Genomic DNA, 23,596 nt, shown 5'->3' on the forward strand with positions numbered 1-23,596 from the left:
AGCCAGATGGAAGTGCAGGAGTCTTAGAAGTCAACCTTTAGTCCTGTAGGCTCTATCTACAAAGATATTGCAGCTGCTGCCCTGCACCACCTGACCGCTACAGCTGAGGTGGTGCGGCAGGCCTCCCACGGCACTAAGGCCTTGCTGCAGCTCTCTTAGCATCACTCAGCTTGCAGAGCAGTAGAAATAAACACTGCGGCTCAAAAATAAATGACACATGGATTGCAGCAAGCGTTCCTCCTGCTGCTTTCTCCTTAAATGTGTGGAGCTCATGCCTCGTATCTAAGCAACTGTGGTCTCTTGATATGTGATTGACAGGCCATCCCTCCTGCTACCACCTGTCTGGGTGCTGATACCATTGACTTTCCACTTATCTTATTTGATCAGCTCTGTTTGTAGAGTATCAGTGCTTTGAAAGAAGAAGGAGCAGCCCCACCTTTCCCATACATAACCTCTCTCCCTCCCTTGACCTTGGTCAGGATTGAGGGCCACTGGCAGGCCGTGACATGGCCGTCCCATCAGTGGGAGCAGTGGGGTGCTTGTGGAGCGCAGGATCCCACCAGAGCCCTGCTCCTCTGTCAGCAGGAGCTGCAGTCAGGCTGCAGGCACGCTGCGAGGCAGGGGTGAGTTTCGGAATGAATATGCAGTAGGATGGCAGATAATAAATCATACTCAGCAAAAACAAAGAGTGAACCGAGCCGTCCCAGAAGCTGCGTGGAGGCAATCCGTCCATCATCAGCCTGCAGGTTACAACCCAGGTGTTAACAGGGCAGTATATTTATTACCTCATTATTATTTGCAGTAAGTCAATCCAGCCTTTAATTAATGCCCTCCTCTCTCCCCCCAGCCATTGGCCACAATGCTGTCTTGGAGCGTCTGTTTATAAAACTGCATAGTGTGCTCAGAAGGGAAATTTAGAAGTGTCTGTCTGAAGCCTGCCTGGCATCCTGACTGCTGCTGTGAAAATTCGTGGTGTGCATGGCTGATGGGCTGAGAATTGCCAAAATGCCACCTTGTGCCTGATTGTTTTGACCACTGAATTCTTTTGTGTGTGTGCATATGGACATAAATCCTACAGCCTTCCCAATCCCTGCTCCTTCAGCGGGAGCTCTCATTTAAAGCATTTTAGTACACTGTTCAGTGCCCTCCCTGCAGGAAAGTGGCCATACACCTTCTCATGAGGTTCAGCTGATACGATGGAGGTGCCTTAAACTGATACGATGCAGTTATGAAAAAAATGTGGTCTCTCAGCTACAGTCATGCTGAACAGACCTCTGCAGTGTCAACTAAGTCCAAGGGTAGTGGAAAGTATCTTCAAATGCACTTCTGACTGAATGCTCTCTGCATCATTTCTGTATAAATGTAGGAAATAATGCCTGGATAAGGACTTTTATTAATATGGCAAATTTTAGCGCAGAAAAACTAGATTCTAGAATTTCATATTTCAGACGAGCAAGGAGGGTTCAGCCCTCATAGCTGAGCGATGAAGGTAAAACTTTAATCAAAACTTAAGCTGAAGGAACATCATGTCATAGCGGGACTGTCATTGCTGTTATGCTGATGAGAGTTCACTGAGATCCATGGTGCCCTGTGACTGCTTCACCTGTATGTGCATCATAGAACCCCTAGCACAATGAATCTGCTGTTCGATAGTTATTTTTTAGAAACCAAATTGCTTGAATAAAGGCATTTTTATTGGTTTGTCTCGACTTATCAAAGCTACATTTCACCTTCCTACGTAACTCCGTGTGTAGCAACCCTTTCCAAGCCTAGAGAAGTAAATATGTGCATTAATGGTAACACGCCACAGCACTTCCATATATGACACGGCGTTTGTTCAGTTTTTCCCAAACAATATCATTCTGTCATTCTTGGAGAGGGTGCCATAAGCACAATCCATCCAGAGATGGCTCTTCCAGTTTCCGAAGTTTATTGTTAATGAGGATGCACATAGGATGTAATCACTGGCAGGAGCCTCTGCTTCGGGGTGCAGCAAGGCCAGCAGACAAGTCAGCGGCCAATTTTATCTGGCTGCTCCCTCTGCCTTTTATCAGAGCAGTTTGGCTGGGGTTCAGGGGTGTTAGAGGGAGATGCGGAGGTTTTGGCTTGTAGAGTTGAGTGACAAGGTGTGAGAGGACATGAGGCAAAGCCTAAGAGCAGCAAATACACACGCGCACTGAGAGAGGCAGCTTCACATTTTGCTGCAAAAGCTGAAGTGTTTTTTTGTGGTGTTTTTTTTTCTTCTTTTAAACACTGAAGACTACTGGCAGGGCTTTGCTTTAAGAGATAGGAGAAGGCATCGTTCCAGCAGGGCTGGTCAAAACTAGCATCCGCTTGTAATGACCCCTATAACCTCATTCATCTGAAGATGTTTTGCTGCTAGTGTGACAGCAGGCTGCCACTAGAGAATAAAACAGAAAGTCACTATGTTTTAATGTGAGGCAGGTGCAGGATGTTTCCATTGGGTTGTGGGAGATTTTTGGTGTCAGAAGGGAAAAACTCGTTGGCAGCCAGGGCATTGTGGCAATTTGAGACTTCTAATTGCCTGCTTTACTAGATTAAGTATTTAGTTATCTGCACTTCCCAGTGAAGTCCTTGACAGCACATGGCATAAAGCAGCCTGAGCCCTGAAGGAACAGCATTGGTGTGACATAGGTCAGATGAATGTTCCTCGTCCTGCTTACGTGGGACTTGCGTGTTGCTGCTAGCTCTGCGTAAGTGGCAAAGGGCCACTTGCAGTGGGACATGTGGCAGAGGTTGGAGATAACTGAGCTTGAGGATGGGCTGGGTGCATGAGACAGGCTGCAGAGGCACTGTGACAGGAGTGGTACAGTTCCAAAGACACTGCAGCCACTGCTACCTCAGGTGTCCATGCCCCCCATGTTGCTGCATGGAGTTGGGCTGCAAGAAAATGCATGCATCAGTTTATTTGTTGGGTTTTGATGGCAGGTGAAAACCAACAGTCATTATGAGCCAAGCTGCTGTTCCGTGTCAGGCATTAATTGAAGGCAGAGTCAATGATCCATTTTTTAATCCTTTCCTGATGATGTGATAGCTCCTGATTCCTTCTGTCGTCTGGCCCCACAAAGACTGCTGGTAAGAGGCAGTCCCATCTGGAGCCAGGATTGGAATTCAGATGTCACAGGCACAAGTTCCCACTTCACCTCATGAGGATCAAGTTGACAATGCTACCCTGAGACCCCACGTTATAGGGACAAAGACCTTCTTTCAATGAGCCGTGTGAAAGTCGGCAGCTCCTCAAAGCCTTCCTTCTCTTGACCTGCAATGTTGTTGCCTTTCTCTGGAAAAATGTAGCTTTGGAACTTGCTTTTGGAAGTGTCGCTCTCCGGGCTGTAGTGATGACACCAGGTTGTGTTCAGTCATTTTAAGCATTCTTCTCCCTTTAAAGTGTCATTTTTAAAACGCTTTGAGTAAGTGGTGGGTTTCTTTTTTTTCTTTTATCTTGTGCAGTGTTTGAAAATAAAGATAAGATTGTGATCATCATGGAGTACGCAAGTAAAGGAGAGTTGTATGATTATATCAGTGAGAGGCGACGACTGAGCGAAAGAGAAACAAGACACTTCTTCCGACAGATAGTCTCTGCTGTACATTACTGCCACAAGGTAAGCAAGGAATTTGATATTAATAAATGCTATTTGAAGGCTGCGTAGTGATTGTATTTCAAAGCATGTCTGAGGCAACAGCATTCATTATTAAGTATGACAGCATGTGATTATATCAGTACATCGGGAGATCTTGAGTGAAAGTTCTACAGTAGTTCACCGCCTGTTTTTATAGTCTAAGAATGTTTTCCTGTGCTGTGGCATACTACTAGCCACTCCCTTACATTAGCCCTACCTCCCGCTTTCTCCTTGGAAATAATAATTCTCACATAAAAAAACTAATTAACAACATTAACTGGAAATGGCATCCCATAAAAATTTTAGATCCTTTGTATTAATATATTTAAACGAGTGATCGTTTGCAATTTCAGTATGCAAGTTAACAACTTTAGAATAGGAGAAAGAATACATAAAACCAAAAAAGAGCTGGAGAAAGATATGAGTGTTCAGCCTTAGCATGTACTCACTCTGGATAGTCAAAAATAACTTTTCCAGATGTTGTAGGAGCACCAGAAAGATACCCTTTGCTAATGATTTTATCCATCATGGTACCCACTCAAATGACAATACAAACAGTCAAACCCCGGGTGACAGACTGTCTGTCATCATGGATCTTTAATCTCTACTTGAACCAGATGCATAGAGCCAAAACTTGCATCAAGCTAAAGGCAGCGAGCACCTAACACAGTCTTTTATTTGAATTCTTACACGTTTTGATCTCCATTTGAATTCTGATAAACAAGGCAAGTTTTCAAAGTCCTCACTGCGCAGTGCTGAAAAACTGCAGCAGCCTTCCTGGCGCAGTTAATTTTCCCCAAATTTCTTTAAAGAAGGCTCTGACCTAAACTCAGCTTGTTCATTTCCATCCCTAACATTTAGAGTCTTTTAGGATTTTAGCTCCCCCAATCCACACGGCTGCACATTGGAGGAACATGGTCTTTTGTAGGGACTAACGTCATTGACAGATATTGTTTTCTGGTGCCTGGGAAGAATATATTGCTTTCACGCAGTGGGGGCAGGATCCGAGCTGGAATTAAGTTCCGAAGAGACCCCCCCTCCCACTGTTTTACAGGCTTTGTGGGAGGACAGATTCCAGTCATTCTTCCCTTAACCACACACCAAGTGACTAATACATTGCCTGTCACTAGTCACTGGGCCGTGAGTGTTATGACAGTGAAATCAGCCCTGAAATGCAGATGCAAAGACCACCCTGCCAGCTCACCTTTAATTTGCACATTTTCTTACTTTCTGTTTTTCCTTCCTTATTTCAGAATGGTGTGGTCCACAGGGACCTAAAATTGGAAAACATCCTTCTTGATGACAATTTTAATATTAAGGTAGGATTCTTTCTCTCAGCTTCTCCGAATGGATTTGCATGTTTTGTAACATTTTTATCTAAGGTATTAGAAGAGCCAGTGTTATGGCAACAGCTACTAAGCAACAGCATCTGGCAAGAGGCTCCAGGGTTTGGAGGCTGGGGAGGGAGCACTGCTGGTGACGAGTCATACACGCTAAATGAAGCTGTGCATAATATAAGGGGGAAGGCCACGTCCTTCTGCCCTAAGACCATGATTCCCAAAGCAGTATCTATTTACTGGTAGGAAACAGCAGAGCATTTTGTGCAAATGAGTTTATTTTATGAACGATATTATTGCTGGCTGCTGCTGGGGCTAGGAGAAAACCTTGCCTGGTCTGCAGGGTTCAAGTGCCTCAAACAGAACACTCTGAATGTCCTTTTGATCATGGCTGGAAAATAAGCAAATAGAGTTTCAAAATAAACCCAGTAAAGCACATGTGCTTCATTAGGAAATGGCCTTGGAACTCCAGACACAAACATATACTTTGGATAGTGATGTCATTTCCGTGTCATTTCTCCCCACTGGAAGCATGGGAATGACCTTTTTTTTCCCTTCTTCTTTTTTTCCCGAAAAGCTGCAACACAAAGGTAAATAATGCAGGGACTAGTGAAGATTCCAAGTAGCCGAATCCGTTTCACTTTCAGCTTTGTTGCTGCCTGGTGAGCTGGGTGTGAGTGTGGCTGGGTGTGCCAATCTGTAGGCAGACAGAGGCAGAGATGACGAAGAGTTTCAGCTGACTCTTGGGCATCCTTCCTTAATTAACAAGGCAAGGCAATCAAGTTGCTGTCTGTGTAGCCAGCTATCCGAGTCGCCTGGATTTTCATTTTGTCTCTGCTGAACACTGCAAGGCTGTATGCACTGCTTTGCTCTGGAGAGCTTGTCTCCATTGTAAGCTGATGTGCAATGGAAATGGAAAGCAGCATATGGAAGCTGCCATCTGTGTAGCACTGATGCCAGAAGCTAACTTGAATCAACCGGTGGATTAAAGACACGTTAATACATGGTTCCTAAAAATAGGCTTTTGCAGAAGGCCCTTCTGAGGCAGCGCTCGGACATTGTGCTGTTAACATCCCGTGGCAGAGCGAACTTCTCATGCAGCATTACTCCCTGCTGCAGCCCCGGCTTTTTTGAAACCAAAAAGTCGCCTTTCTAGGACATTGTATACGAAACAGGCTTCCGCAGGCAGGATGACCTTTCTTTCCACAATACACGCCAAACTATCTTCCCAGCTAATCAGGGAATTCTTGAGAGAAAAGAGGAATTTGTGGAATTTGCTAGCTGCGGTGGCCTGAATCCTGGAGCTGTAGTCCTCATATGCAAAACCGATCACTTCCCCAAGCCTCTGGGGAGCTGCGCTTTGTCCAAAGGCTCAGCAGCCGCCCCGGCCTTCCTGCCGGGAGGATGGGGCTCAGGGTTTCTCTCCAGACCTTGTAGTACTGCAGAACCACAGATGTATTTCAGCTGCCGTAGAGTCAGGCACTGCATGGGGAGATGCATCACCAAAAATTTGGCCTCGTCTTTTTCGGGAAGGCTTCTCTTTCCTGATCTAAACTGTGTTTAGGCTGCCTTGTGGGTGCTTTGTGTCCAGCCCTTCCTCAGTTCCTTCCTTTCTCTCTCTTCTGGCTTATTTTTGACACCTTTCCTACTTTGAGACCAAGATCAGCCTTGAATACTCAATGTTAAACATATTGCTGCTATTTCCCTGACACTGAAGCCTTGAACACGTTAGCCATGGTTTCTGGGTTACTTGCACATAATTTTACTTCCCACTTTTTCTTTGTTTTACTAAACAGTAACCGTTGGCAAGGAAACACATATGGAGCTGTAAATTATTTATTAGGAGCAAATCTGTCAGGTCCTGATTCTGAGATTATTTCTATATGGTTTATTCAGGCAGGAAAACAGAAATATGCAGCATTGTCTGATGGCCTCAAATGCTCAGTGGAAGGCATTTTCTGGAAACGGGAGCAATAGTCTTATCTGTACTTCCCCACTATTTACATTTCATTCAGTGGATTACAAGGCACTTACAAAATTGGCAGTTTGGTTTTAAGAATGACAAAATGAGAGGAATCCCTTTGTTCCTGGGCCGCCATGAGCAATTGGAAACACGACACTAAAGAAGCCAGTGATCTATGCACTATGGTATACACGAACGTGTCACAGTGACAAGAGGACAAAATTAGCAAGATACTGCAAAAATAGATCTATGCATCACGACTCAAGCAGTTCTTTCAGAACAGGAAATAAAGAGGACGATTAATCCACTAGAAAATACTATCAGAGATGATAGGGCCCTAGGCCATTTTACATGGTACCACGCTAACTTGGACGCCATTTGTAAATTTTTGTGATACTAATGAAGGTCTTAAAGCGGTGTTTGGAAACATAATGAGCTTTTTTTTTTTTTAAAGCTAAAATAGTGAATGGAAGTCTCTGGAAGCAATCACGTGGAAGTATAACAACTAGGAAACGCTGGTTTCTGAAGGCTGACAAAAATTACAAGTTTTGCAGGTCCACAAGCCAGAGCTGGAGGGTGATTTTCTCCATTCATCTTAAAGGGACTCAGATGCTAGTTTTTTAGTCCCCCTGGGGGTGACTTTACTAGAAGAATTAGCAATGGGGCGAGGGTGTAGTTGCCTCCACCAGCCCATAACTCCTTCACTTCGGTGCGATGAGGACCACATGTCCCTGTGCAGCACTGCAGCTCCTCCCCAGCACCTAAATCCCCCAGACTGCACGTGGTGAGCTGGAGAGACACTGCTTCACAATGCAGCAGCCACTTGCTATCCAAATGCCGTGTCCGTGCCCTGTGTCTCAAGTTACCCCCAGGGACGCCTCTGTCACGCTGCCTGGTGCAATGGGGAGAGGGCTGTGACAGCTCCTGGACTGGGAACTGCACCTAAAATAGATGTGTGGTGGACCTTGACGCAAACTGAATGATCAGCCCCAAAGTGATAGAAGGAGAGAAAAATGCAAATCTAATAGTACCACAGTTCTACTTACTACACTTTCTCTTTTGCTGGTAAGGGGACACCAATCTGACTAACCACTGGGAACCCATGAGGGTTTCGTATATACAGAGTAAGTGTATGTAATTGGGATTTACCTTGCTGGGAGTCTCACCCACTGCACATATGTTTCATTTGCTTTAAGAGACGTAATTATTTCTCTGTCTGCAGTACAAAGAGATGGATTCTGAAGTGGGGCGAACCTGATGATTTCCATGAGTGCAAACTTTGTGGAATTTATAGTCCATGCTTAAACAATAAATTGCATCTGGTTGGTCATAGTAACAGTAAATACAAAACATCCACCTCCTGAAGTGAGGGGAATAAAGCCCACTTCCCAGCTCCTCCCAGTTTAGGAAGTTTTTTGACTTCCATTTAAGTGCCGAGAGCATGAAGTAATGTTGGTTTCTATTTATTAATCTTGTTTTGAGGGGGGGCATGACAGTTTTAATGGGAAAAGCTGGTAAACATCAGTCGGTGAGTATGGGAGTGGACTGTAGCATAAATACTCTTCCTGAATGGTCAAAATGGAAACATAAATGCCCAAGTTTGAGAGTTTCTCAGTGTGAACAATGGTATGTATATCCCTCTATATATGTTCATGCACATCTACAAGCATTTTATACATTCCATGGTGTTAAGGGAATGTATTTTCTTAAGGAATCACACTGTGCAGTGTCTGTCCTTGTCTTAGCTGCATCCTGAGCTAAAATGAAACTCAGTGGCCAGCACGAAGCTGTAATGCTGAAATGATCCTATTCTTCCCCTGATTGACAGGGCACACTCCATAGGGCTTAAAACCAACTTCCTGCCAGTCAGGGTGACTTGATAAGAAAGTGGAATTTAGGGCAATTAAGTGCAATCTGAGCCATGAGAATATGTTTGCAGACTGCAATTGTACACCAGCTGTTTTCAATGACATTCCAGCCATACAATGAAGATTTTACAAACCGCATTTGAGGGTTGCATTTTCTGCTGTGGGTTGATGATATGCTGTTTGGGGGACTGAGCAAATTCAAGCTATGAATGGACATGGTGCAATGAATTAACATTAATGAGCAAGAGTCAGCTGCTCTTTGAGCAAGATACTCTGAGTCCAAATTGTTAGTGGAACACCTGCACAAGCAGAGCATCAAAACAGGAGAGGATGAAGTGTGAAATCTCACATTTGCTCTGTGACTTAAAACATGTTGTAAAAATGATACTTTATAAAATAATTTTATATTTTTGTCATAGCGGTGTATCTGTCGTATATAGATAAGTAGGTATTTATGGAGAAAGAGAATATATATATCTATGTTTTTATATTTGGGGGTAAAGAGTGAAAATTGGGAACTTCTGTCCACACTTCACCAGCTTTGTTACTTTGGTCTCAACTGAGACATTTTTAAATATAGTTCAGGTAGTTAATAGGGACAAAGAGTTTATGTCTCCCAAGAGTTCAGTAGACATTGCAGTTGAAACAGATATTAGCAGCAATGGCGATACATGTTTTAGAAAGCCAGGAGTGAATGATGCTGCTGGTAAATCTCTTTCTTTTCTGGTCACATTGTGCTTTCTTGAATTTTCTCAGATAATCACCACTTCTTTCAGGGGTTTAATTTCTTTCTGGTAGAAAAGACCTGAATGAGGTGAAGAAAGCCCAAAGAAAGCTCCTATCTCTTAAAGCTATAAACTGATAATACCTTTTTTATGCCTGTGCTTTATGTCTTTTTATATGTCCTGTGTTGACAATGGGCAGTCATAGAAATATCTGAGGGAAAGGGAAACATTTAGGTTTTAAGTAAGATTAAAAAAAATGAGATGTGTTGCTTTCTGCTAGAGAAACAAAGGAAATGCAAAGGTTGTGGGAGTATTTAGTGTTGCTGTCCTCAGCCTTTGTTTTGTAAGAACAAGAACAGAGAATTGAAGTAAACAAATTATTTGGACCTGATCCTGCAATTTCTACATGGGCAAAATTCCCAATAGTCCCCAGGGGCGTTTTGTTTGTGTTGGGAAAGCCGGATTTGGGCCCATTGTTTCCACTTAGGAACCAGACTTGTGTTTATTATCTTGTGATAGACATCTCGTTTACTTAACGGCTCAGATTCCTCATCTTGAAGTCCCTGAATCTGGAACAGTCAGTGAGTGCCTCACTTTCCCCTGTTTTCAACAAGAGACGTTCCAGATGATTTCAAAAATCACTTGTATCTGAAATCTAACACTTAGTTTCTCATGATATGCCGACATCACTCCTCCTGTTGGATTTAAAGGTCCCGACTTTGGGCTTGCATGTGCAAGATAAGAACAGCAGTACCTTCTGTGTGCTTTTCCGTGGTATTAATGATTATACAAGATGAAGAGCAATCATTGGACGATAGCCCAGTGCCTCCCAGTATGAAATCGTCTTTGCAAGTACATGCAATTAATCTAAGATAGAATTACTGACCGATGGTTGTGGAGCCATGACCTGTCTATGAGTGGAACAAAAGCATCTTTGTTCCTCCTCCAGAGGATTTATCTTGGGGACTCATCTCCTTTTCTAGAAGGCCTTTAAAAAAGTCATGAAATCACAGAATAACTGGTTGGCAGGTGAACTTAAGAAGTTACCCATGTCAAGATGCCTGCCCTATAGCAGGGTCAAGTGTAGTTTAGTCCTTCCTGATAAAGGATTTTCTGGTACATTAAGATATTGTTAATGCTACAGAAGCCTTGTGCAATTGTCTTTGCAGATTGCTGATTTTGGACTCTCCAACCTTTATCACAAAGACAAATTTCTGCAGACCTTTTGTGGAAGCCCACTGTATGCTTCCCCTGAGATAGTTAATGGACGACCTTACAGAGGCCCAGAGGTAAGAAGGATCTGTTTTTCAGTGGTGATATGGGGATGTCTTTGATGATAACAATATTGAGAGTTGTTAGTCTTAATGCCAATATTACTGCATGTGTGGGTGTGAGTGGGTGTTTCCCATCTTGAAAGTTTGTTTGCTTCCATTTGCTTTATCTGTGATTAGTCACATGTTAGATACCAGTTTGGCTATCAGTAGGCATAACTGGACATGATGCTGCTCTTGTGGTGCTAATGGCAGGGAGAATGGTGGGGATCAGCTTTCCAGGGCTTCACGCACATTGTCTCTGTATTTCAGGTTGACAGCTGGGCCCTTGGTGTATTGCTTTACACTCTGGTTTATGGAACTATGCCCTTTGATGGCTTTGATCACAAAAATCTCATCAGGCAGATCAGCAGTGGAGAATATCGTGAGCCAACGCAGACCTCAGGTATAAAAAAGGTGCAAGGGCAACATATTGAGCTGACAGGAGTTCAGAATGAAGGATTTGCCCTTCCAGCCTGTTTTGGTGTTATATTAGAATGACAGAGAAAAAAATCTCTCATTCCTCTACTGACTTCATCTGCAATCCATTCCCATCTGGGTACAGCATTTACCAAAAGCCTTTTTGAAATGAAAATTTTATAGCATATAGATTTTATTGCCTTGGGGAAGCTTCAGCAAGCTCTTTTAACTAGATCTATGACAGTGGAAGGTCTGTTAGCTATTGCAAGTGGAATTGTTCAGACAAGCTGTAAACTGATACAACATACTGGTAAAGATCAGTTCTCTGACTACACTGTAGTATATCACAAGCAGAAAGAAGATGAATGGTCCGAGGGAAGAAGTCTCTTATCAGAGAAGCGAGGCCAAAATTTGAGTTAAATGCATTTACTCAGAGGGTAACACATTAAGCTGTCACCAGACAGAAAAGCATCAGCTAAATCTAAGGCTCTTTCCAGCCTTAAAAATATGTATATATTATCATATTTAACTGAATATTTATCTTTCATCGTTTGTTTGCCATTCTTTCAATTTTCTGCTGCCACATTGCTCTCTATATAAAAATACGCCTTTAAAGTATTCAGAAGAATACGCTTTTGTGGAAAAAGTAAATACAGGGTCAGTAATATGTAGATCATTTAAAATATCCTAATTCCCCTTTGTTTTCCTCTAAGTTTTGTAATTATTAGAGTTCATAGGTTGCTGACTTCTTTCAGTAGTGTGTGACATTCAGTAATGTGGGACACTGACATTTGTGCAATACAAATATTAATTTCTTTGGTAGCTCAATGTACAATTCCTAGGGTGAAGCATTTTCTGCTGATAGGAAGTAATCCTCAGTTTCAATTTCTAACACTGACTGATGCACTAAGCCTTGCTCCCTTTCACTTCTGTTGTAAGAACCATTATTTTTGCTCATTTGATTAGTTTCCCATTTCAGTTTTAAACTGAAGGAGGAAATTAGAAATGCCAGTATTTTAAACTGTGTTCAATTCTTTGTCCGTAGATGCTCGTGGTCTTATCAGATGGATGCTGATGGTGAACCCTGAACGCCGAGCAACCATTGAAGACATTGCCAACCACTGGTGGGTTAACTGGGGCTACAAGAGTAGTGTTTGTGACTGTGATGCTATGAGGGACTCTGAGTCCCCATTGCTAGCAAGGTTCATTGATTGGCATCACCGTTCTACTGGCCTCCAACCAGAGACTGATACCAAAATGAAGTGCCTTTCTAAGCCCAAAGGTCCTGAAGTCACACTAGAGAGACAAAGGTCTCTGAAAAAATCAAAAAAGGAAAATGACATTGCACAGTCCATCCAGGAAGGAGGAGCTGAAAATGCATCCAAACCCACTTCCAAAAGACCCAAAGGCATCCTGAAGAAAAGGAGCAACAGTGAACATCGATCTCACAGTGCAGGGTTCATTGAAGGTGTCGTCAGCCCAGTGTTACCCTCTGCTTTTAAGTTGGAGCAGGAGTTGTGTAGGACTGGCGTAGCCATTAAAAGTGTTGTGGAAGGAGAGGTAGCTGGCAAATACGGCACTAAGCAGTCTTCACTAATGCCAAAAAAAGGAATCTTAAAGAAGACTCAGCAGAGGGAGTCCGGCTATTACTCTTCTCCAGAACGAAGCGAATCTTCTGAACTCTTGGACAATAATGATGAAACAGTAAACAGTGACACCTCTCCAGGGGTCACAGAACCATCCAGAAATGGGTCTTACAGCCATTCCTGCAGGCGTAAGGGTATCTTGAAACATAATGGCAAGTATTCTACCAGCAGCACTGAATCTGCTTTAATTAGCCCTGATACGCCAACGCTGGAGGCCATGGAAGAAGTAGTCCTGCCTGGAGATGCATTACCTCGAAGTTATAGTCGCCCTTCCAGCGTGATTAGTGATGACAGTATTTTGTCCAGTGACTCCTTTGATTTGCTGGATTTGCAAGAGAATAGGCCAAACAGACAGAGGATACGGAGCTGTGTCTCTGCTGAAAATTTCCTACAGATCCAAGACTTCGAAGGACTTCAGAACCACCCACGGCCACAGTACCTAAAACGGTATCGCAACCGTCTGGGGGACAGCAGTTTTTCCCTTCTCACAGACATGGATGATGTGACTCAGGTCTACAAGAAAGCCCTAGAGATCTGCAACAAGCTCAACTAGCAGCAGGAAGATGGAAAGGGAGGGAAGGGAGTTGTTCTGGGTACCTTTATGGTGGAGTTAGCCAGGTTACTGATTTGCTGATAATGGTAGGTTTTCCTTCAAAGGACCTGACTGTACCTACTTAACTGAACTCCTAGAAAAGTCTTGAGTAGCCCCAAAGTCATCTCACACCTCTCTAATTTTGTGTCTTCAAAATATTACCTAGCTGACCAGAGCAAAACCTTTGGTCTTTGTATGTGTGACGAAAGTATATTAGGATCTAGCAGACATAAGATCTAGCAGACAAAAGCATTGAGATTTAATGGCTTGGAGTCCAAGCTAGGCAGAATTAAAACTGGAAACAAGGCACACACATTTTGAGAGGTTTCTAATTCATATTAATTATCTACAGCAAGAGATAAGTCGAATTCTTCAAGTCAATTTTAGATGTCTTTTAGAAAGAGAGCCTTTATTTTCCCTTGAAGTTATTCATCAGGATACAAGCATTGCACGTTGAGAATTTCCATCCTGCATTATGCAGGAGGCGAGGCTGGATGGTCGCCCTGTTTCCTTCCACCAGGGTGAGCTGAGATGTTCCTGAACCCTTTCTGGGACAGATAGTTTATGAGTGTTATTGCAGAATAACTTCACATGGCTGCATGTGTACAAGCATTGGAGTAGGTGTTCAGATCTGGCCCTTCCTACAGCCATTGCTCTTCAGAGAGCAGGTGGCCTTAAAATTCTTTCCAATACCACTCCTACCAGCAAAAACAGTCAGAGAAATGAGAAAGGGAGCTGGAAGTAATGGGTGTTGTAAACAGTGACTCTTCAAAGCATTTCAACCTGTGTGTTCAATTTGTGACTTTTTGAAAGTGGCCAGGCAGATAAATGCCCAGAGATAGGTCCTAACACACCCTCCAACCTTGAGTTCAGTCACTGTCAGCAAATGGTACCAGCTTGCTATTAGCTTGTAGTATCTGAGGGTGACAGGTAGTCTGCGACCAGAATGTTAGGTAACGAAAAGGTTGTAGCATGTAGGAAATGGATAGAGGTCAGAAAGTTGGTGGGAATATGCCTTTCCCCAAATGAAAATATTTCTAAGTAGGTAGTAATGGAGCAGAAAGAATTGAGCGATGAAATGATAATGGTAGATTTGATAACAGAGTTAGCATAAAAATGCAGGCCTCTATACCAATAGCATAGCTGGTACTGCGTGTGTGGTGATGCCAGCTTGAAAAAATGAGAAGGATATGTGTGTGTGTGTTCTCACACATACCTAAACATCTAGACTAAAGGCTTCAACTCCCATAAAGGTACCACATGGGTCTACTGGATTATCTGAATGTAAGCCTATGTCAGAAAGGCACTGTGTGTTTGACAGGCCTGGGCAAACTGGAATCGTAAGGCCCATTTCACTCTCATTTACAAAAGCACATAGCCCCTAGCTTTCTTGGAGGTGCACTGGTGTGAATACATGGCAGGTTTCAGCCTATGATGTCTAAGAGCCACAGCTGCAAAATCCATGTATACAGACATACTCAGAAGAGAGAAGCATGGGGCAAACTCTGTTCTCACTCCTCCCCTGGAACTGGAACTGAAAGCAGACTTTGGCCCACTGTGTCCAAAATCCTGGAGACTGTGCAGAAATGGAATAGGGATCCTCTGATGATTCTTTGAGAATCAGTCTGATGATTCTTTGAGAATCAGGGATAACCCCACAAACATTGGCATCTGGGGCAGGGAGCAGTTTCACTTGCAAATTGTTTATTTGGTGTGTCACGGTACTTGAGTCTGCTGGTTCCTCCTAAAAACCAACCAGCATAAAGATGAACGAGCTCAAATTTCCTAAGTCAGTTAATCTGTTTCTGTGGAGAACCTTTTCCTTGTTATGAAACACTGGACCAAATTTGGCCCTGGAGTCAATGGCATCAATACCCACAATGTCTACGAGAGACGTGCTCTCAGGCGGTCAAGTGAAATGTGGCTCACTGCTCATTTGCTCAGGAAGGGCGATTTCAGGGCATTTCTCTCTAGATGCAGGATGCTTTCAGTATGATGCTTACAGATCCCGTCTTCTCACAGGCCCTGCATTTGCTCCTTCAGCCCACCCAACGCCAACACCCTATTTTGTAGTGTATTTAATCAACAGGTAGCACAGTGGCCTGGAGCAGAAGAGCCGGATCCTCAGCCAGCGCACCTCAGCGCTGTCGCGTCGATGTGACGGAGCAGCACTTCGGTGGGGTTGTGCTGAGTGATGCCTTCCCTGTGGGTCTGCTGCTAAATCCTGAGGGGATTTATGAGGGTTTTAGGATGAAGGCAAGGGAGCTCGACCAGCTGCGGCAGGGAACCGAGGAGCACCCTGAAGGCTCGAATCTACCTAGGCTTTTGCCCAGGCCTGCTTCCTTGTGTACAAATGTGAATGAGTGAGTGACTGCTTGCTGCCAAACTGGAAATGTTACATAGGGATTTACTGGCATGTTACTGGCATGTTACATGTTTACTGGCATGTTATCATTCCTAGAGAAGAAAAAAAAAAAACTTGACTGCACATTGTTATTATTAGTGTTGTGATTTTTATTTAATTTTTTTGTAATACAAAGTTGACTTTTTTATTTGAATTTGTCTCTCTTTTTTTTTTTTTATTTATTGGTCTGAAAGCCATTTCAAAGGTATAATAATATATTTGGTGTAATTTAATTGGTGCAACATTATTTTACAGCTCCGGCCAAAATCGTTTGGTGTTTTTTGTTTTGTTTTGTTTTATTGTTTTTTTCTCCCGATCCTTGGTTGGTTTGAGCTCTAGGAGGCACACAGGGGAAAACGCTGGATAATCACCCAAAGTGTATTTTTAATCTGATACTGTTTTTTATTAAATAAAATGGAATTAATGTAACTGTGAAGAGTGTCCCCCTCTTTTATTTTTCACTGTACATCAGCATAAGCCAAGACCTTACTGAACCTATCCCGGGAGTTGGACTCAATGATCCCTATGGGGCCCTTCCAGTTTGAGTTATTCTATGATTCTATGATTGCCATGCAGAAATACGACAGCATCACAGCACACTGTACCAAGTTGTTTGTGCATAACTTCTTGACTCATTTGCACATTTGAGTGTAATCTGGATGGCCGCAGAGGCTCCCGTTGTGAATGCTTTTGCACTGCAAAACAGAGCTTTCGGCTAGAGAAGTGTTGGGTGGAGAAGGGCAGGTGGGTGGGATTTCTCTGCCGGAGGCAACAAGGTTTGTGGGCCACGTGTGCTGCAGGTAAGGCAGAGCAGGCTGGCTCTTGAGTCACAGCATGGCTCACTTATAGCCCGGAGACACCTGGTCACAGTCCCTTCCCCTCTCTGGTGGGGAGGATGGTTTGTTAACAATTTCAGTGTCACTGCTGGTGTAAGTTCTGGCCGAAGACTGGTGGCTGTCTGCTGCTGTCGAGTGTAGGATGGCTTTGAGCAGGCAGAGCAGTCAGCTGGTGAGAGGCAAAAATGGAGCCCGTTTTCAGTTTTTGGAGACTCCTTGATAACCAAAAGGCTTTAGATTGTTTTTCTTGGAAAGCAGGTGGTTCCCCAGGGAAACTGGGTGTTAGGTATGCTGTGTGTGTTGGTGACTTATTAAAATAAAGGAAATGGTTGGCAACATCTCAAAGTTGGCTCTGAACAAGACACCATTAAATTGCCCCCATGATGTAGCCAGCCAAGATACCTGTGGCGTATGTTCTTCTGCTTTTTAAATTATGGGAAGTTTGGATTAGGAACCAAGGTTTCGATCTCATGCAGAAGAGACTTTCATTTTTCTAATTCATTCTCTCTTGAGCTTTTTAAAGCAAAAAGTCATGACTGTAGGTGCTAGATTTATTTATCATCACCACTTAATAACCAGTGGGAATAAAGGGGAAAAGCCCAATGATGCAGAAAGGCAAATAGCCCTTAATATATTACAAAGGGAATGGTTAGCTGCCGTATGCTAATTAAATCAGAAAGTGAGAGGTACGTATTCAAGTCAGCACATGTTCTTGTACCCGAGGTGAATAAGGTCTCGCTGTGTGGGTGCTGGATGGTGGAAAGTGTAATGCAAGTCTCTTCTGCAATAGCAATTATGAAACTTCTTTTCTTAACACACTAGGAAAAAAAAAAGTTGAAGGCAAGCCATTTGTTTTCTTTTAAAAATAATGACATTTGGAAAGAAAATTCGGAACGGCTGAGTATGGTGCGCCTTTGTGGCAAGCACTGAGGAGTAATTATGCACACGTTCGTACAGCTCCGAGAGCTCACCCTGGTGGGGCGTGGTGGGGAGGTGGGCGTCTCATTTTCCTATTTATGAAAGGAAATAAATGCAGAGCGATATGCCTTCGTTGGAGGTGTACAGTGAGTCTATAGCTGAACTGGGTCTTCTTTATTGCCTACTCACTTTGTGAGTTTTCTGGGATTCTCAGAAATTGCTGAAGTTTTCTGGTTTGGGCAAGACAGGAGCAAGGAAGCGAGGCAGGAGCCTTGGGAGCAAGGCTCTCAACACTCGCAGGGCAGCGTGGCACTGCTCCTCAGAGCTCAGCAGCCCCAACCCACTGCTGCAGAGGGGAGGATCGGTGCCAGCACACCAGGAGGCAGCTCTCCTCCAGCACTGTCACAGCCTTTGATGCAGTGCCCACAACCACCCATAGCGCTGGCAAGAGGAGCGATACTCAGGGCAGAGTGGTAGAGCACCTTTCCCAGCCAGAGAAGCCTCCATGTTAATTGCAGTTGTGACTTCTCACAGCTGTCTGGCCTCCATTCAGAGACTTCAGGGACTGCATTGAGGCAGAGATGGCACTTTCAGTTATTGAGGACAAATGTGTTTGCAGGTAAGTTTGTTAATGATGCCTTAAGTGTGTGTAATAATAAACTTTGCACCACCAGAACCTCAGTTATAGCTACAGGGTAAGCCATAACTCACCCAATGAAGGGAGAAGGCCAATACTCATGTAAATATGATGTATATGAGAGGCTTATCCGTTTACTCAGGCGTTTATCTTGGTGATTCGCATCTCATTTTAATGAGATGCTTCTGGAGACAAAGCTGCAGAAATGCATTTACTGAGCCAATAGAAACTTAGGGGTTTGCTAGCATCAGTCCAGGCTCTCTGGCTCCTGTTCCAGGGTTGCTGGTTTCAGGGTTTCAGCTGAAAGTTTTGCCACAGCAGAGAACAAGTCGTGTTTCCCCTGGAATAATGGTATTTAGCATTCAACTAGGGCTTTTTTTTTTTATTATTGTCTGGTGGAGCTGTCTCTTCTTCCCTGCCAAACCAAGACATCTTTCTCATAAAAGGCTTAGCAATTTGGCTGAAGAAGCAACTTTTTTGGATAGCTGATCTGAGCATCTTGTTTCTGGCTATCTTTCTGTAGCTCTTCTCCCCCACCCTGCATTTCCTGGAATTTCATCAGCACAGAAAAGCCTTTGATTTGCACATCATCTGGAGACACAGAACTCTGTGCTTTTAAGGACATCATATGTATTTGTCCTGATGCTTAATCGTTCCTTGGAAAAGCATTTTATTACAGCCACTGAGATGTGGCACAAGGCTGCAGCAGGGTTAAATAGGTGACTGCCATCAAAGAACATCAGCTGCCATTGTTGGCCACTGGTGCACTGGCAGGTCGGGCCATCACTCCGCACCTTCATTCCTCAAAGCAGCTCCACTCCTGGATCACACTTGGGGTCTTTTGACACTGACCACCATTTCTCACAATACACACCCAGAGCTGAATCTACTTAGGAAGCCATGCTCCTTCCACAGGCTGGGAGATGCTGTTGCACTTTGGAATAAAAGTGAGGAACAGCTGTAAAAGAACTGTCTGGAAAGACAGGGAGGAGGAGAGTGTGCCTTGTTGCTTTGCAGTGTTAGAGTTTATTAGCAGAGCCCTCCAAATTTCAGCCTCAGAAATAATAGGACAAGACATACTTTAAATAGAACTAAAGGGAAAACAAATTCAAAACAGATGTTAGGAAATATGTAAATATATGTTTATATTTACATATAAAGCCACAACTGCCTGCCAGGCAAGTTTGCTAGGGCCACAGTATGTCATCGTTCTGTCCTTGCTGGGAATAATCAAAAATATTTCTTTAAATGTTTCTTCAGACTCTGTTGTTCCCCTCAGCTGCACGTCCCAGAGCTTGACAGTTTAATCAAAAGATTTCTTGAGATGAGGGATCTGCTGCCTGAGAAGAGAGACTTGCTAAATTCCCATACAACTCAAGGCCATGAGGAATGCTCAGTCAGCTCCAGTCCTCAGAAACCCCAAGGCAGTTAATCCCCTTGTCCTCCCAGGAAAAAATTGTGTCAGGGTGGAAAGAAGCAATGGCTAATGTCAAGTAGTAGATCCCCAGATTGTGCAAACTGATGCTGACCCAACTTGAATGAACATCCAGCCTTAAAAAATAAATTTGCATCACCATGAAATTCTGGTTGGATTTTTAGTGGGAATAACTTCACGTCCTGTGTGGTGACCATTCGATTTTCCCATGCAAGGAGTTCCAGATTTTCAAATGGGGTTTCAGAGCTGTTCGCACCTGAGTTTTTGAAATTGATGGCCATTTTCTGCTCCCTGTGACTTCAGCTTGAGCCATGGTCACTGGGTGCTCACAAGGATAAGGCTTACTGTACCTCAGATTGGACACTTCCAAATGGGGATACTCCAAGCTACTCATCTCCTCTGAAATTGTCAGCCTTGCCTGAGCTGGCAGGGGCCTTTCAAATTATAGACACGCCAGGGCGTTGTGTAGATAAATCTCGGCTTCCAAGATTTTGGGGAAATTACACAATTCTTCAGCTGAAATGGGATTCATCGTTACTGGCTTCCTTTTTCAGGAAATCAAAATATTCATTTCTTGGGACACAATGACTTGTAGTACAGGTTAGAGGATGGAGAACCTCAGCCTGCTGCAGATGAAACATGGACAAAGTTCCCAACAGCTCACACCTTTTGCTATAGTCTAAACAATCTGCCATACATTTTGTCAAGTTTCTAACCTGGTCTTAACCCAGAGTATCCCACCACATCAGTGCCAATTGCATGCAGATCAGTCTATGTCTGAATGGACATAGAAATTTCCCCTCTGTTTAGTGCTGGACTTGGTAGTTAGGTGGATGGTTGGACTCAGTGATCTTAAGGATCTTTTCCAGCCTTAATGATTCTATGGTTATTAGAGAAGATACAAACAGTTCAGATAGTATATAAATGATGTCACCCGATATACAAAAAAAAAAAAAAAAAAGAAAGATTGTGGTGTCTAGATCCATCATCGTAGTTCCTTTTCACCATAAAAGTTCCAAATTATGGCCCTGATCTGGCAATGATTTATGTAGATACCTCTGGAAGATACAGAACTATTGGCAATTAGCAAAAAAAAATGAGACAGAGTAGAGGCTACGTTTCATCTTGGTGCAAGAGCAGAGGGACAGGCTTTTCTTACAGGGAAGATAAGTGAATAAGCAATTTCCACACATTCCATTCTAATATTGGAGCAGATCTGCTGGAGTCTTCCTCCTTCCTTTTTCTGTGGCAAACACAAGCATCTAGGTTTGTTCACAAGAGCTGCAAGTTGGCACATTGTGACCACTTCCAATACGGCTTGGAAGATAGGATAGCATCTTGTGTGATAAGGGCAGAGGGAGAGCTCTTAGAGCCCCTCCAGGGAGCCCTGGTACAAAGACAACAGCAGCACGAAGGGTCAGAATCCATCACATGCCTAAATGGGGCTGTCAGGGGCAGCTTTTGTTAAAGCTCTGCCATGCAAAGAAAGGAAGATTTGCATATTTTCCCCTCTGACAGAGGCACGCCCCTCAACACCTGCAAAGTCACCCTTGCCACAGAGGCCACCCCGAAAAGTACTTTAAAAAATGTGTTTTGAGAAAACCAGACTGCTTCAAATAGCAGAAAAGCTGTTCTTTTGTTGTCACACTCACTAAACCTTAATTTAAATGGTACCCGTTCCACCATAGAGCTCTCTTTCTCTCTCTCTTTCTCTCCGGCAAAGTTGATACTGCTGAGAAAGGAATTCCCTCAACTACTTTAAATGCTTTTCACCCCGTAAACCAATCTTTGCCCTGAAGAAGCCCTGGTTAAAAGCTGAAGCAAGGTGCTCCAGTTACAGAAAAGAAGTTCTGCTGAGTCTGAGAACTGAAACAGGGATATACATGACTTATGACACGGCTTGTCCACACAGGAGCTGGACTCGATGATCCTTATGAGTTTCTTCCAACTTGGGATATTCTTATGGCTCTATGATGCAGCTGCACTGAGCATTGCACAGCTGGCAGCAAATTCCCAGATACACCATAAGGCCACATCAGCGACTGTAGGAAGTGCGTTTTGCTGATCTGAACTCACAGATGCTTCAGAGGACTCTAGATTAATTTATTCCCCATACCTGTTGTATATGGTCCTTACTTCAGGCAAACACTCCAAGCAAGCATTTAGTTGTCTGCTTTCTGAAAGGCCACTGAAAGCTCCAGAGATGCCACAGGTTTAGCCTATCCACTGAAAAGTTCAAAAGAGAGATTTGATCTTTCATCACAGAAACATCCACGCTCTCTTTCACATGCATGTGAATAGAAAGCTTTTGTTCAGACCAAGCCAAGAAGAAATCAGCCATTACTGGAAGGCCATCTCAGCTTGCTTCAAGGGGTGGGGAAGAGTTACAAAAAATAACCAAATGTGGTCTTCTTACCAGTGGTTACAGATATTGTATTTCAGCAGAACAAGAAAGTTTTTGTTACAGAGATCAGTTCTGATGTGGGACTAATGCACTGTAGGTTCAGGCTGGGGTTTTACATGATGTCTAGGGGTCGGAGGTACTGCAGTTCCTGAGTGTCCCACTTGAGACACCTTGAAAGGGTCAATTTTTAGAGAGGAAACAACAAATGTAGGCGCTAATGTTCTCTTGCAATTCTTGATAGTCGCTTTTTGACAGGAAATTACGAGCCCAACTTGCTGCTAGAAGCATCTGTCCTGTAATGGTATTTGGAGGCATTGCTTGGAATTCATACTTCACCTTAGTGTAAGTCCACCACCAGGCTGGGAGCAAGCATACCGAGTACATCTTCCAGCAAACTTCTGCTTTTATAAAGAAGAGTTTTGCTATAAATTCTTTTTAAAGGACAGGCTGGGAGGGCACACATGCGATGTTTCAAACATGACCCCAACAGGATTTCCTGTAGCTCAGTCTTTTTATGAAATCTTCCCCCTTATCTCTCTCTTACGGGGCCTGATTCAGTAAATTACTCCTATAAATAACTTTCACATGTTTAAAGGTAGGCCTGCCTGCTCCTTGCTGACTCAGGGCTATGGCTCTCTATCTGATGGTGAAACACTATCCAGGAAAATCCCCAAAGGTCAGTTTTCAGTACTATTTTTTGATGTGAACTTGAAGAGGCTGGCAAAACTTCTTCAGTAGTGGTTTTGTAGAAAAAAAAAAAAACCTGAGGAATATTATATATCTGTCTTTCAGCAAATCTGAAGCTTTGGGACAAACCACAGCTTGCCTGACCATGTCCTGTTTTCTTTTATTTTGAGTATTTATTTCTGCGGATAAATGGTTTGCAGTAGTCCATCATACAAGTGGTCATTAACAAATCAAAGCTGAGATTTTCAAAAACATTCGACATAAGCCCAGCTCTGTTCTTGTTCAAGTCACTGGCAAAACCCCAGTGATTTTTTTTCTTTTCCTGGAGATAGCCCTGCAAAAGCCTACCCTGTGCCTTTGCCCAAGAATAAACTTTTCACATTTAATGTGGGATCTGTATAGGAATTATTACACACAGAATGAACATTTTGTCAAGATTATAATGGCAACCCTGGTCTTCTTACATATATATATTATATGTGTATGAACGCAGAAACAAGTGTAGTGGTAGAGAGAAAAGCTGAAGAGCTCTGAAGATTCTGTTCCAGAGTCTCTGTCTTCTTTTTATTTTGTATCCATAAGATCTTCCCTGCTGTGGTGGATGGGGCATCACCACTTATGTCTAAAATGAATGATTGTATATGCAGATACTTCTTTCCCAAATGTCAAAGGCAATCTCCTATGGCCATGGTTTAAGCTTCTTAAAAATACAACAAAAATAATAAAGCTGACCTTTACCGCTCTTGATTTCTTTTTAAGTGCCAAAGTAAAGT

General features: G+C 43.3%; 1 protein-coding gene across 2 annotated transcripts in view; it reads left to right on the top strand.

Annotated features, from left to right (window-relative positions):
• Positions 1–16,342, top strand: part of NUAK1 (NUAK family kinase 1) — a 47,729-nt gene extending 31,387 nt beyond the window's left edge. For both annotated transcript variants that reach the window (XM_021386850.1, XM_021386858.1), the window contains exons 3-7: positions 3,472–3,623; positions 4,895–4,960; positions 10,704–10,823; positions 11,118–11,250; positions 12,310–16,342. In XM_021386850.1, coding sequence (XP_021242525.1) covers positions 3,472–3,623; positions 4,895–4,960; positions 10,704–10,823; positions 11,118–11,250; positions 12,310–13,463 — 1,625 coding nt within the window. In that variant the 3' untranslated portion in view covers positions 13,464–16,342. The remainder of the gene's footprint in view (positions 1–3,471; positions 3,624–4,894; positions 4,961–10,703; positions 10,824–11,117; positions 11,251–12,309) is intronic.

The sequence above is a fragment of the Numida meleagris genome, chromosome 1 (assembly GCF_002078875.1).
Source record: "Numida meleagris isolate 19003 breed g44 Domestic line chromosome 1, NumMel1.0, whole genome shotgun sequence".
Classification (NCBI taxonomy): domain Eukaryota; kingdom Metazoa; phylum Chordata; class Aves; order Galliformes; family Numididae; genus Numida; species Numida meleagris.